Genomic DNA, 13555 nt, shown 5'->3' with positions numbered 1-13555 from the left:
CTTCGGCGTAAGCCATAGATATCTACAACTGCCTACAGATGGCTGTAGCCAGTTGTAGCCAGTCATAGCCAGAGCCATCTGCAGTGAGTTGTATTTAGAGTTATCGAGTTGAATTTAGAGTTACAGTTAGAACGAGTTGTATTTGGAGCTATATTTAGGACTAAACTGTTTGTACTCTTGCATTGTAGTCTTTCTTTTATATGCCAAACTGAAATTTTATGCTCCTTGGGGACCGCCCTGATTGGGCTGATGCATCGTTGCAGGAGAAAAAAAAAATGTGATGTGTTGGCCAGCCATTGAGTTTTGAAAGCTGTCGAGGTATAGTGGAGCGTACTGAGGGAAAACACTCTTGGGACGGAGCAGTGTAGGTCAAAGCTTGCGCTACAACACGTTTAAAAATGGCCATCGATACGTTTGGGTATATTAACCCCACTGATTTTTAGCAAAGTGCTCCAGTTTTTCGTGGTCTTACGATGAAAGGTTAAGAACAAAAGAGGTCATCAAAAGCCTTCCAGTTGTCTACCCCTACAACTTGACTTTAACTTTTGTCTTTGTTTTTTGCATGCAGAATTTATCCAAGGAGTGTCACAATTTAGCGTCAAAGGTGACAAGGAGTCCAAGCTGAGATGTAAGTATTCCAAGGCGTGGCTGGTGCAAATGCTTGTTGGGGGGGGTGCCTTTGAATGCACAAAAGACATTCTGGGTGTGCATTGCTTGCACGGTAGGGGACAAAAGCGCTGCGCCCTGCTTCACATGAGGGCACCAGAGAGCTGTACATGCACTTCTTTGCATGCACCTACTTTGAAATCATGGAAGAGTCGGTGGCCATCTTGCAAAAGTGACCAGCTTGGAATGGCAGCACCACCTGGGGTATACAGAGCGGAATGTGCGGTGCCAGTTTGCAAGAGGGCAGAGCCAAAGTGGCTGGTCAAAAATTTTCCTTCATCGCTTCTCAAGGATGATCACGCCGTTACCCTACAGTGGATATTAATTATAATAGAATAGTACGGCAGAATTCTACATGTATTAAAGGGACCTCGAAAAGCCTTCTGTACAAGTTACAAAAGGCCTGTATTGTCGCGTAGCACCAATATAGCGATGCAATGCCGTTGGAATTATTTGTCTACATTCAGTATTAGCTGCGCCAGAAGCAATTAAATGCACCTCTCCCCACTTCCCCATCGACTCCTCCTCCCTCTCAGCTTCCTTCAAAGCAGCTGGAAACACTGGGAATAGCCATGTGACATCGCGACGCTCGACTTCCGTTCTGCGCTAGCTACATTCCTGCGCCTAGGCACGCGTCAATCGCTGCGGACCCGCCTTTGCCGCCTTTTCCTCGGGATCACGCAGGAAGGAGGAAGAGCAGCCGGAAGCCAATGGCAGTGACGTCGCCGGCGGCCGACCTCGCCGGCGATTGGGCGAATCAGGGGGCGCCTTTGCTGTTGCGTCAGCCGCGGTCGGCTCGCTGCGGCGTCGCGCTCATCGGCTGAGAAAGGCGATCTTCAAAAATTGATTACAAATTATCCGTACAACGTATGGGGCTCACATTTGGCTCAAAAATGGCCCGTTATGTGTTCTACCAACTGAATGCATTTGATTGCCACCTTCACAAAGCTTTTCGGGGTCCCTTTAAGTGGCACTCTAAAGCGTATTATTCGGAGGGCCTTTTAATTCCAGTCTGCACTGAAATGTTTCACATTGGTGACGCGGTTTTAAGAAGCGTCATAAAATGAAATAACCCTGCATTGGTTTGTGAATGGTACGGCCCTCTCTAATTGCGTTCACAATTTTTGACTTGCAGCTAAAAGGTTAGAGTGGTTACTGTTCCTAGCGACCGTTAGCCTGGCGCGAACAGCTTTGAATACCTGCTTTGCACAATCAGTTGCTGCCTGTTAGGAGCAGTTACGTTTGCGATTCTGTAAACATCGTCTTAAAGTTGCCTAATGGCTGAAGCAGCTCCTGGCCAATGGTTGGACCACCCTGTGGTGGGACATCATGTGTGCACAAGTTTTTGTCGCTGCAATCAGTCGGTGTACACTTCTATGTTGCCACGCATTGCAGCAAAGTGAGATAGCCATCCTACGTTGCTGCCGAGCTTGCTGCAATTTTGGCAGCCAGTGTTAAACCTGTCCACAACGAATCGTAGGATGGCATTAGAGCTTCAGTTGCATTTTTTTTTCGGCTGAGCTTTTGTTGCTGCCACTAAATGGAACCTTCGATTCACCATTTACTGATACCAGCGGCACACTTTCTCAGTACGTCAGAACTGTGCACATCACACCATCATGTGTGTGTGTGTGCAAGTACTTAGCTAGAGCAAAAAGTTGGGCACGTTAGTACAACTGGGACAAGTTGTGCGCATTTTCTAGTGCAAATTAGGTGAGAACACCTGTCCACCTTCTCCTTTTGTGTTCTTGTCTGTTTTGCACTGGGAAATATGCACACGTTGACCGAGTTAGCTGTTATATGTGGCAGAACAGGAAATGGTGGGCTCAATGACCCACCGCGGCGGTCCAGTGGCTAAGGCATTGTGCTGCTGAGCACAAGGGCGCCGGTTCGATCCGGGCCGCAGCGAGTGCTTTTCAGATGGAGGCAAAAAGCAAAAATGACCATGTGTCAAGGTTTTGGCGCATGTTGAAGATCCCCAGGTGGTCTGAAGTAATCCGGAACACTCCACTGCAGTGCACCACATAGGCCAGGTGTAGCTTCGGAGCGTCAAACCCCACAATCAATCAGTCAAATCAAGTTGTGGGCAGAGTGGCTGTTTGTAAACTGCGAGCCCAACCTTTAAAGAATGCCCCGCAAATGAAGTGAGACGCTGCACTCACTTTAACTTGCACGTAACTGCACTCACTTTGACTTGCACGTTGCACGTAACGCTAAAGGGACGTTCCTTTCTTCCCCTCCCGCCGCAGTTGCCTTCCGGATCTACGACATGGACAACGATGGCTTCATCTCCAACGGCGAGCTGTTCCAGGTGCTCAAGATGATGGTGGGCAACAACCTCAAGGAGGCCCAGCTGCAGCAGATCGTCGACAAGACCATCCTGTTCGCCGACCGCGACGAGGACGGCAAGATCTCCTTCGACGAATTCTGCTCGGTTGGTGGCCTGCCCCCCTCCGCCTTCAGCGTGCCTTCTCCCGGCCTCTGGTGGTAGTGGCGGCAGTGTACCAGAGTATCAGGATGTGTCTGCCCGTATTGGAGGCGCCGCAAAGAAGCGGGAGATTTGAAACGGGGCTGTTGTTATCGTGGCCGAAAGAGTTATTGTGGCCAGCCTTCTGTGAACGGATGTTAGCCTCCGTCATCGTTCCTTCTGTGTCAATCCTGCTGCCCCTTCTATTCCATGTGCCATCGCCACTTGGGCATGGCCACATGCAATCAGCATTATAGGAGGATCGCCCAAATTGAAAAAAAAAAATTGTAATGGTCTATTGGTTTCTTGGCCAAATGCCACGGCTGCCAATCTGTTGTCAAAATTGTACTGCTGATGCTTTGTTAAAACATTCTGTCACCCTCATTATGCCAAATGTGTGTGCGAAATTAAAAGCTGTTTCTTCGTGTTGTTTAGTGCGCTGGTACATCTTTGCGTGTGAGGCAATATTGTAACAGCTTTTCTTGTGTAAAGTAAGATTGCGTGCGATTTGAATCAAATTACTTGTGTGACGAGATGTGCACCGTGTAGGAATGATGTGTGGCGCAAGTATTCGAGTCCGTAAGGATTTGTTTGCAATAAAAAAAGGTTGGCTGTGGTGAAGTGCTAGATAGTAAGCCGGAACATGGCACATTGACTTTGAGTTAGTGAACTAGTGAACCGGTGGCCCTTTTATGAAGCAGTTTGATGGCATCCCGAGTAGGTGATGCGTATTCTCGTTTTGGTTCCTCAAGAGTTTTATTAGGTAGTAATTTTACGTGTTTGGGAGCAAGCCAAAAATGAAGTGTCCGGAAACTGTTATATTTGCTGATGAGGTGGTGTTAGTGACGTGTAAAGTCCGTGAAAGATCACAGCCCATAGTAATTCCCCAAATGCTTTTACCACATAATTTTCTGGAAGAATAGCATTAAGTGCGCAAGGACAAACAAGCGGTTAATGCCGATATTAGAAGAACGCAACGTCACACTTGGGTAATTAACTTACACAAACCAGGGCTTGTGCCATTACTGAAGGCAGTTAAGGTTGGTTTTACTAAACATCAGTGAATGTGTAATATATAGCGCAGTTTTAGGAAAACAGGTGGTTGTGAGAGTTTTTTTTTGTAGGCAAGAGAGGAGGACCTAGAACTGGTCCTTGCGGAATACCTGATGTTACTAGAAAATAAGAACTCAGTCTGTAAACATCAGACATAGGCTTTATAAGGAGTTCCTACGCATGATTTTTAAAATTCTGGGGTGCGGAATTAACGGGGAAAGTTGTAGTAGTCAGTTGTGCAGTAATTGGTGAATATGTTAGGCAAACTCTAAGATGGCAGCATTGGTCTTCAAGTCTAGAGTCTGGTTGGCAACCCAAGTTGTGGGCGAAAATGGCCAGATAAGTTTCACAAGAAAAACCCCTTGCGAAACTTGTGTACTGCAGAATAAACAAATTAAAGCTTGAGACAAATGTTGGCAGCGCCCAACATCTCACTTCAAGATATCTATGCCACCTTAGATCAAAAGGCCATATACGGTACACCCAGTATAGTACACCCACTGGGATCGTGCTAAATGTTTGCTATAGTGGGAGGTTTACTGAAAGGGAGTCATTTGGCTTAGTTCACCACAATGATTTTTTGGGAACTACTAGAAACATTTATTATACCAACACTTGAAGCATCAATTTTTTTTATCACAATACCCATCTAACTGGACCAGTGCTGTTCAGGAATGAAGTGGGTGCGCTTAACTGGACCAGCATTTTCCAGGGGTGCTTACATAACTCTAGATTCTCCCCTCGGTGTGTGGCGGTGGAAATGCCGCCCACTACTATCAGTAGGCTACCCACCGCTCTGACCAACCCGTTTGAAATTCGCGCTTGAACTAAAAACGGCCAGTGTGAAAGAGCATTGCCAGTTGCAGTGGGCCTCACCTCCCCCACCTGGTTACATGAAAAACGTATGAACAAGTGGCTTTGAAGTCTCAGATATCCAGCTACGTGCAAAGTGTGAAGTCAATGCTTGCACTTGCCACTTCCTTATTCCGTTTAAAAGCTTCCAGATTTCACCATGCCGTAGCATTACAATACCTGATATTTGACAGGAGTTGTTCAATTTTTGTGATGAAAATTTGAAATACTTAAAGTTCTTGCCACCCTCCCCCCATCTGCATTCAAAACGCCCACCCCTCAAAAATTCCTGGGGAGAACCCCAACTTTACTTGACTAGTGCTGTCCACGAAGGAGGTAGTGTATGTCTAACTGGACAAGCGAGTGCTGTCAAGGACGGACATAGTGTATGCCTAACTGGACCAGGAATGTCCAGGAATGAGGTAGAGTATGCGTAAATGGCCAAGTTCTACCCGGGAATGAAATGGGGTATTCTTAACTTGACCAGTGCTGTTTAGAAGTGTATACTTAAAAGGGCTGTCCAGGAACCAGAAACAAGATTGTGTGCTGAAGTGGACCAGTGCTGTCCAGGAATGAAATGGGGTATGCCAAACTAAATTAGTGCTGTCCAGGAGTTTATACCTAACTGTACCAGTGCTGTCCTGGAACGCCATAGTGTATCAATACACTAGTGTAGTGTATTGATAGTGTATGCTTAACTGAACCAGGGCTATCCAAGAATGAGGTAGTGAACACCCAAATGGACCAGTGTTGTCCAGGAATGAAGTGTACACCTAACTGTACTAGTGCTGTCCAGGAATGAGATAGTGTACGCCTATCTGGACCAGTGGTGCCCAGGAATGCGATAGTGTACATATAACTGGACCAGTGCTGTCCAGGAATGGGATAGTGTGTGCCTAACTCGACCAGTGCTGTGCAGGAATGAATAGTGTATGCCTGACTGGACCAGTACTGTCCAGGAATGAGATAGTGTACACCTAACTGGACCAGTGTTGTCCAGGAATGAGATAGTGTATGCCTAACTGGATCAGTGCTGTCCAGGAATGGCATAGGGTATGCTGAACTGGGCCAGTGTTATCCAGGAACAAAATGGTGTACACCTAACTGGACCAGTGCTGTCTAGGAACACAGTAGTGTGTGTCTGATGGCATCAGTGATGTCCAGGAATGAAATGGTGCATGTCTAACTGGACCAGTGCTGCCCAGGAACGAGATAAGCAAGGCCAGAGCCTGATTGTCGCCCTTTTGTCTCTCGTGCGCAGGTCGTCGGCAACACAGATATCCACAAGAAGATGGTGGTGGACGTTTGATGGCCTGTCTCGAAGACGTGCCCGTATCTTATTGAGTTGTTTTATCTCGCGGCCCGTTTTCCCCATCCGGAACCCTTCAAACGTGTGCTCCCTTGTTTCCTGCCGTTATCTCTGCTCCAGTCGAAGAAGCCGATAAGCAGCGGCAGATCGTGCGGCCGAGACGAAGAGCGAGCCCGGAGTTTCCCGCACGCGCCGATAGGCACCACCGATGGGTCTGCTGCACTCGGCGGAGGGAAAGCTGCGGTGCATGTCAGCCCGCCATGCTAGATTCGCACTACGGTCCGATGTGTTTGTCGGAGACGCCGACGTCGGACGCGATGGGTCGGGGTTTCAGGGCACAGCTCGACGCACATAAATACGGGTGAGCTTTTGGTGTGGCGGCACAAAATAACCATGGCCGGGGGAAGTGTAAAGCTCAGCCTGAAAGTTTGCACGTCGCGATGCTTCGCAAAACAAAACCGTAAACGCTCGTAGGGTAAGTTGCTGTACTGAATTCTGTCCGCCAGCTGAATCGGGATGGATTTTTCCGACTTATTAGTCATCCACCAGGGTATTAGCTCTCCGGAAAGTGGCGATTTGAAGGGCTGTGGGAACGGGCCGGTGCGCTAAAAGGAAGCAGAATCGAGAAGCCGGGAAGAATTGCAATCGATCCCCTCCCACCCCGAGTGCCAATCCACACCGCCACTCCAGCCCACTTTTAAGGAGCGGGGTTGGTCGAAAGCGGTGTCGGAGCCTAGCGGGGTGCGCGGGCAACTCCGTGGTGTCGTTGCCACCAAGCGGATGCACCGTTGCTGCGCGCCTCTAACTTATTTCCGGCGCCCCGCACGGGTGTCGTCGCGGGACCGTTTTGCCGGAGGTTTCCCCCCATCTGCTGTGGGCGGGCCGGTGTGCGTGCGTGCGTGTTCACACTATACAAATGTCGTAGCGTCGACGCTAGAGGGAGTGATGTGATGTGGAACTCTAGTCGGCACTCATTTGCGTCTTCTGCTGTCCCCGTGGTTTTTTGTTTTCGGCATACTTGACTCTAACTGCCCCTTCCCACCCTCCACGTCCCCGAGTGCAGCGGTTTCACACCGATCGGCGGGTTGTTGAAGGGAGCTTGTTGCACTTTGTTTTTGCCCTTGGGTGTCGCTGGAGCTCTTGTTACTGACGTGATGGCTTGGATGGGAACTGCGCAGGTTCGCGACGGGAGTGTTCGGAGCAAGGGTGGTCGTGGTGTACGGTACCGCCACCTTGGCGAGAGTGCAACGTTCTTCTTGGATCTTGGCGTTTCCTTTTGCATCCTTCGCACCGACTGCACGCACACTCGCAGAAAATGCTGGCTGTTAGGCTGTCTCTTCTTTTCTAATCTACACGTCGTCGTTATTGCGAGACCAGGGCACGTGTCATCCCTGGAAGTCTCTTACTGTCTATTTGTACAGTAGACGTCTGGCGTGGAAAACGCTCGTAGAAAACCGGTTGCCACGACATATGCCACCTTCAGAGATTGGAGTTGGTGACTTCTCTTTTCTTTTTAATGCAAGCTGCTATTTTTTTGTTTGCATTCACCTGTCCGACATCCTCAAACCCGAGTGCCTGTTGATGTTAGTGTGGGCGATTCTTCGAGTCTTGCTTCTCGCTTCTCTCCAAACTGTCTTTTAGACTTTCTAGCAAGTGCAAGTGAAGTGACAGTGCCTTGTCTGAAGGTCTGTAGATTCGTCAGCAGCATTATGGAGAACTACAAAATGGGGAAAAAGAAAGGAAGGCTTCCAAGCTTTGTCCTTCGCTTCGGTTATCATAGAGAGTGTAGCTGAACGTTAGACAACAGCCCCTCTCATACCATGCTAATGATTGACAAGTTTTTTTTTTTTTTCATGCGGGAACAGAACTTAAGAATCGCATTTGATTTGTGGCGGCCACAACAAAAGCCCGACGCGCTTGGTACCGTCTGCTGTTTCCGTGCTTTTGTTCCGGTGTCATAATTTCTGACGAGGAACCGATCGTGCGCGTGTTGTTGCAAAACGACATTTAAGTACGCTTTAAAAGCGGTTAGTGCTTCATACTTTAGCAAAATGCGTGCTTCATAGCAGCTATAGTTGGCAAGGCGTTGATGGGGAACCCTTAATTCGGTGTAACGTTTCTGAGGGAAAGCAATTTGCACTTATATAATGCTTGGGCCAAACAAGGTAGTCTTCAAGGGAAGGCTTTTAATAAGTTGCAGCTTTCCTTTGGGGCCGCATGGCTTTATCCGAGTGGATTGTCTCTCTCTCTTTCTTTTTCACAGCAAGAAGCAGGACTTTGTGGGTACGGGTTGACCACAGGCAAAAGCAATGGCGGCACCCTCGGTCTGTGGACTAAAGTCACTCCGGTCGCGACGTAGATTTGACGTGGTACCTTTTGTTCACACCCCATCTCAGAAGAATGGGGAAGTGCGGTCGCAAGGGGCAGAGTTTCGTTGCGAGCCGTACCTTCTACTGGCAATTTGCAGGTCTCCTTCAAAGCGCACGGCCTCGCTCTCGACATGTCCGAGGATAATGGCGATCGCTTTTGCACATCCCGCCCTTTCACAGCCGTGTTAAGCCTAACGCAAGGGCGCGCTTCGTGGCGTGTATTTACCGCTTTTTCTCCGTGCGCACCCTCAACACCACCCTCAAGGTGCCGATGCGGCCAAGGCGTGCAGCAATACACCTTTGGTTGAGTGTCGGCTTGCATCGTGACAGCCAAACTTTACACCACAGCTCTCTTCAGGGTTCGCGTGCTGTCAGCCCAATCTAAGAAGCGCCATCTCCGCCTCCGGAGCGTGTGAATATGCCCGCTACGTTCCACTTTTCGAATTGACGATGCATAAATGCAGCCTCCGAACCTAGCCGCCGCCGCCTCTTATCTCTGCGATGGATTGCAATCAGCCTCTCTCTCTTGCAATGCGAATAATGCCTCAAGTGTGAATGCACGCCCCCTTCCGCTAACGATCGTGCGCTTCGGAACGAATGTGTCGCAGCGGTTCCTCCCTCTTCCCCGCCCGATGTCGTTGCGTAGAGTGCGCAAGAAAGATAGGCTTAGCTGCTGCGTCTTTTTCCGTTTTAATTCTTTTTTCGACGAGTATATATGCGCGGTTTGTCGCGACGTATACGAGACGTTTTGGTGTGCGCGTGTGTGCATGTGCGTGTGTCCTGCGTGAAGAAGCTACTATATAGACCTTCGAAGGAAGACAGAAGGCAAATTTATTGCCGCGCGTTCTTTAGCTCGTGACTGTACCATACGTCTGTAAATACTCTCTTGCCCTCGACTAAAAACTGCACTCTCCCGGATGCGCCGTTTCTTGTGTCTCATTTCTTGCGGGGCCGGTGACGCACCTGGCGTGTGGCTCATGTTGAGAACCTTTGAAGCTTTTGTTGACCTCCAGCAGGTAAGTACAGCACAGCGAGTAAGCAGTATGTGCGACCTGCATTGCAGAGGTCTCATTTTCCCTCCACTGTATGCATCTATCTTCCAAAGGATAACCTGGGCTACAAAAAATGAGATTGAGATGGGACGATACGCATTGTGTAAAGCGTTTCCGGTCCACTTTGGTTTGCTCACTGGCTGGAACTAGTAAGACGGTATGTGGAACATAGTAGGATTGTATGTGGAACATATGGTACGTGGAACTCCCTTACACAGACCTTGTCCCCCTCGGGTGTAGTGTTCCAATGCAACCTTGTGTGAAGCATTGTTGGCTCACTTCAGTTTGCCGAGTGGCTGGCACTAGCAGGATGGTATGTGGAACATAGGGTGTTATGTGGAACATGGATGTTATGTGGAACAGATGGTATGCAGAACTTCCTGACTTGACCTTACCGCCTTGAGTGTAGTGTCCAACTGCAACCTTTGATGGTATGTGGAACATAGGTCGTTATGTGGAACATGGATGTTATGTGGAACAGATGGTATGCAGAACTTCCTCACTTGACCTTACTGCCTTGAGTGTAGTGTCCAGCTGCAGCCTTTCTGTGAACTAATGAATGGAACTTACTGCTATCAATCCACAGCAGCTGTGAAGTGCAGTTGATTGAGGTGGTGGTCACATTTGCAATGACGCACATGGTGCCAGGACCCTCTGGGCCCGGACAGGCCACTATAATTTGAACTTGGCAACAGCTTTTGTCTTCTGCAAGGGGACAAGGTTCAGGAGTTAGCTAACGCTTCAGAACAAATTCATTTCCTTGGAAGGACAGGATGATACACAGATGTGTAGAGTGGCAACCTGAGTATGATAATGTAAGGATCTGCAGTAAATGTAGGAGAAATAGATTATAAAAAAGAAATTGAGAATGCTTTAGAGAAAATGAATTCTCTCATTGAGGGACGTGTGAATAAAAAAGTGTGAATCAAAGCGAGCAGATAGAATAAACAGAGTTGACAAAATTGGTCACACACAAAAAAAACACTTGACATTTGTGCCCATGATGAGGCATGGAAGCATTTAAAGGGGCCCTGAAACATGTTTCAAAAATGGTCAGCTTAAACTCGCAGTCCTGAGGCTATGAGGTCAAGGGCATCTGAACCAAATGTCACTTAAGAACAACATGATGTTCATTATTATCCTGCGAAGTTTGCACCCTTCCTTGTAGTAATTTTCAATCTCGGACCTTATTTGTACCCTGTGGAAGCGCCATCACAGCATTTCAGCCTCGCACAGCAACGATTTCGGCTATTAGCCTAATGTCAGGTATGTGTGGAAGCTTAGACCTACTGTCGCGCTCCGAGGTAAGCCCAAAAACATGGGTTCTATCCCAGTCGCTTTTTAGATGGAGGTGCCCGTGCATCGAGATTTCAGTGGACATAAAACATCCCCAGGTGGTCATAAGTTATCCGGTGCCCTCCACTACGGCGCGCCTCATTCAATATAATCTAAAAGATTACGTAGCCTTCAAGTTGAGCATTGCGAGATGCCACGTGTCATTCTTGTACATTGAGCCGAGTAATGGCTGATGTCGTACCTCTAAGAAAGACACCGAACATCACGCTGTCACATCTCTGTGTCTCGCCCACCCTCTACTGTGCTTCAACCTTTGCGCATGCAAGTTCTAAGCTTCAAAATGCGGGAGGCTTCAGATACAGTTACGCCGATATCACAAATGGGCGACTTGCACTTGCGCAAAAAAAAAGGTCGTCAACGAAGTAGCTCTAGTGAATGAAATTCTAATGCAATTCGAGATATTACAGAATAGCTAATGAAACCCTAGAAAAAATGGTTGGATGATGTAGTGAAGTTCACGTTGGCACTATGAGTGAATTACTTAGGGTCACAGGTTGCGTTGTGTAGGACTGTAAATGCATGCTAGCCTAAAATAATTGCGGGCAGATAAATGTCTAAACTATGGTCGAACCCGCTTATAATGAACACATCGGGAAATTAAAATTAGTCCATTATATCCGCTTTTCACTATGTCTGGACGCAAAATCTGTGTACAAATGGTAACGGGAAACGAAGATGTTCGTTGTAGCCACTACTTCATTAAAACTGGGTTCGCTATTTCGCTATAAGTGGCCTATGCTGTACCTACAAATGAGAATAAGGGACAAGACAACTGTTCCCGGCAATATTTTCCCCGAACCCACAGTGCCAAGAGACTCGCATGAGGCAGTTCAAACTTTGGCACAAATTCAACAGTAGTGCCGTTTAATGACTTCCAAAAAAAATGCCATCATTACACTGAAACTTTTGCAGGTCGAAAGCAACACAAAATTTGCAACTGCTTGTACAAAACTGCTCACAAAACGTACGACTCTAAAACCTGAAACCAGATCAGAATTGAAAGCTAGTAGCTACATGGCGATTACACATACGAAAACTGCTGGTAATGATTGTTGCTGATTGACTTAATAGGGGCATGTAACGAAACTTAATCTTAGTGACAAACTTGATGACAAGGAGTGACCTACGCGCGTCAGAAACTAGCAGATTGAGTGCTTAACTTGATTTGGTCTTCGATCTCGTCATCACAAAAACCTGTCACTAGCGGTGCGGTTGTGCGACAATTCTGAGCGACATTGGAGTTCAAAACATTTCAAAAGATGTCTCTTCTTGGGCCTCTTGTTCGTAAGCGCAGCAGCGGCGGTGACGAGTTCACAAGACCCCAAAGTCCACTACGCACGCTCTCGCAAAGGCCTGATCACCAAATCCAACTTCGGCCCACGAGTCATTGTCCTTGTAGCCATGCACCAGAAGTAATTGTGCGGATCGTCGTATCGCTAGCTCGTTCAAAACCGCGTCGCCTCAGAAGTACAAATTTCCGCGGTCAATCTTGGCGTCCCGAACGCGTCTGAGGAGGTCCGTCCTACACGTGTCCAAAGGCTGGTTGAGCGGCTGTAGGCAGTTCACCCGCAACGCAGGTTCCAGCGCGCGCACAACCGTAGAGTCCACCTCAGGGGTGTCGTAGTACAGCACGAACAACGTCCCCGGCATGTCTCCGACCTCGCATTCGGTGAGCATAGCCGCGCACATACCAGACACCGTGTTGGGTGTCTCAAGATCGGGAACTGCGTCCTCCGTGCCGTTCTGGCTTAAACCGCACGTCCTAAGCTGTCGTAGAAGCGGAAACTCGGGCTTGTCCTTGGACTTGTACTCGCTCGCCGGCAGGGCCGCGAACGACACCGACGTGATTCGAGGCGACTTTGACAGTTCGACGAAGTGCCTCGCTATGGGCGCGCAGTTCTCGAGCGGGATCTCTTTCTCGCACACGCAGTACAAGACGCCACCTCCGTGACCTGAGAAGTGAAGTAACTTGCCGAGGACGTCGGCACGTCTGCTGTAGTCGAGTCCCCAGGCGCCCGACGGATCGTTGGCGTCCTGTTTGGCCGTGTTTAACCGAATGGTGCCCAGCACTTGGTGGTTGTTGGGTAGGAGGTAGCATTGAACGAAGATGCTGGGAGCGACGCCGGTCGCGACGCAGACGAGGTCGTACGCCGGGAGCGACGGGACGTCTTGGTACCTTTGGTCGAGGTCGAAGTAGACGCTGGGCGACTCGGCGTTTTCGTCTTCGTTGTCGTCCACGGCCCGCGAGTGTATGGGTAGGACTTCGCCGAAAAACGTCGCCATCGTGACTTGCCGGGCTTCTGTTGTTGTTCTTGCGGTCGCACTTTTGTGATGTCGCAACTAAGCAACGCTGGAGGCACTGCAATTCAGCAAGTTTACATAAGTACTGAATTGTAAAACTGGATTCACGATTACCGTCAAAATTAAGATT

General features: G+C 48.6%; 2 protein-coding genes across 4 annotated transcripts in view; one reads left to right on the top strand and one right to left on the bottom strand.

The window, feature by feature from the left end:
* The window catches only part of LOC144142537 (calcineurin subunit B type 2), a 34743-nt gene extending 25109 nt beyond the window's left edge, over positions 1-9634 (top strand). For 2 of the 3 annotated variants that reach the window (XM_077674119.1, XM_077674121.1), the window contains 2 exons: positions 569-628; positions 2916-3750. In XM_077674119.1, the coding sequence (XP_077530245.1) occupies positions 569-628; positions 2916-3157 (302 nt within the window). In that variant the 3' untranslated portion in view covers positions 3158-3750. Of the gene's footprint in view, positions 1-568; positions 629-2915; positions 3751-6299 lie in introns of those variants that run through there. The other variant, XM_077674120.1, reaches the window with a different exon arrangement.
* A 2319-nt stretch (positions 9635-11953) lies between these two features.
* Positions 11954-13504, bottom strand: LOC144142535 (proteasome assembly chaperone 1-like). Its single transcript, XM_077674118.1, has one exon. It carries the CDS (start codon positions 13405-13407, stop codon positions 12586-12588), a length of 822 nt encoding a protein of 273 aa, XP_077530244.1. The 5' UTR covers positions 13408-13504; the 3' UTR covers positions 11954-12585.
* Between the last annotated feature and the right edge of the window lie 51 nt (positions 13505-13555).

Source organism: Haemaphysalis longicornis, unplaced genomic scaffold (assembly GCF_048455015.1).
Source record: "Haemaphysalis longicornis isolate Haplotype H1 unplaced genomic scaffold, Haemaphysalis longicornis Haplotype H1 scaffold_6, whole genome shotgun sequence".
Taxonomy (NCBI): domain Eukaryota; kingdom Metazoa; phylum Arthropoda; class Arachnida; order Ixodida; family Ixodidae; genus Haemaphysalis; species Haemaphysalis longicornis.
Note: the sequence above shows the minus strand (reverse complement) of the source record. Positions and strands in the feature narration are given on the sequence as shown.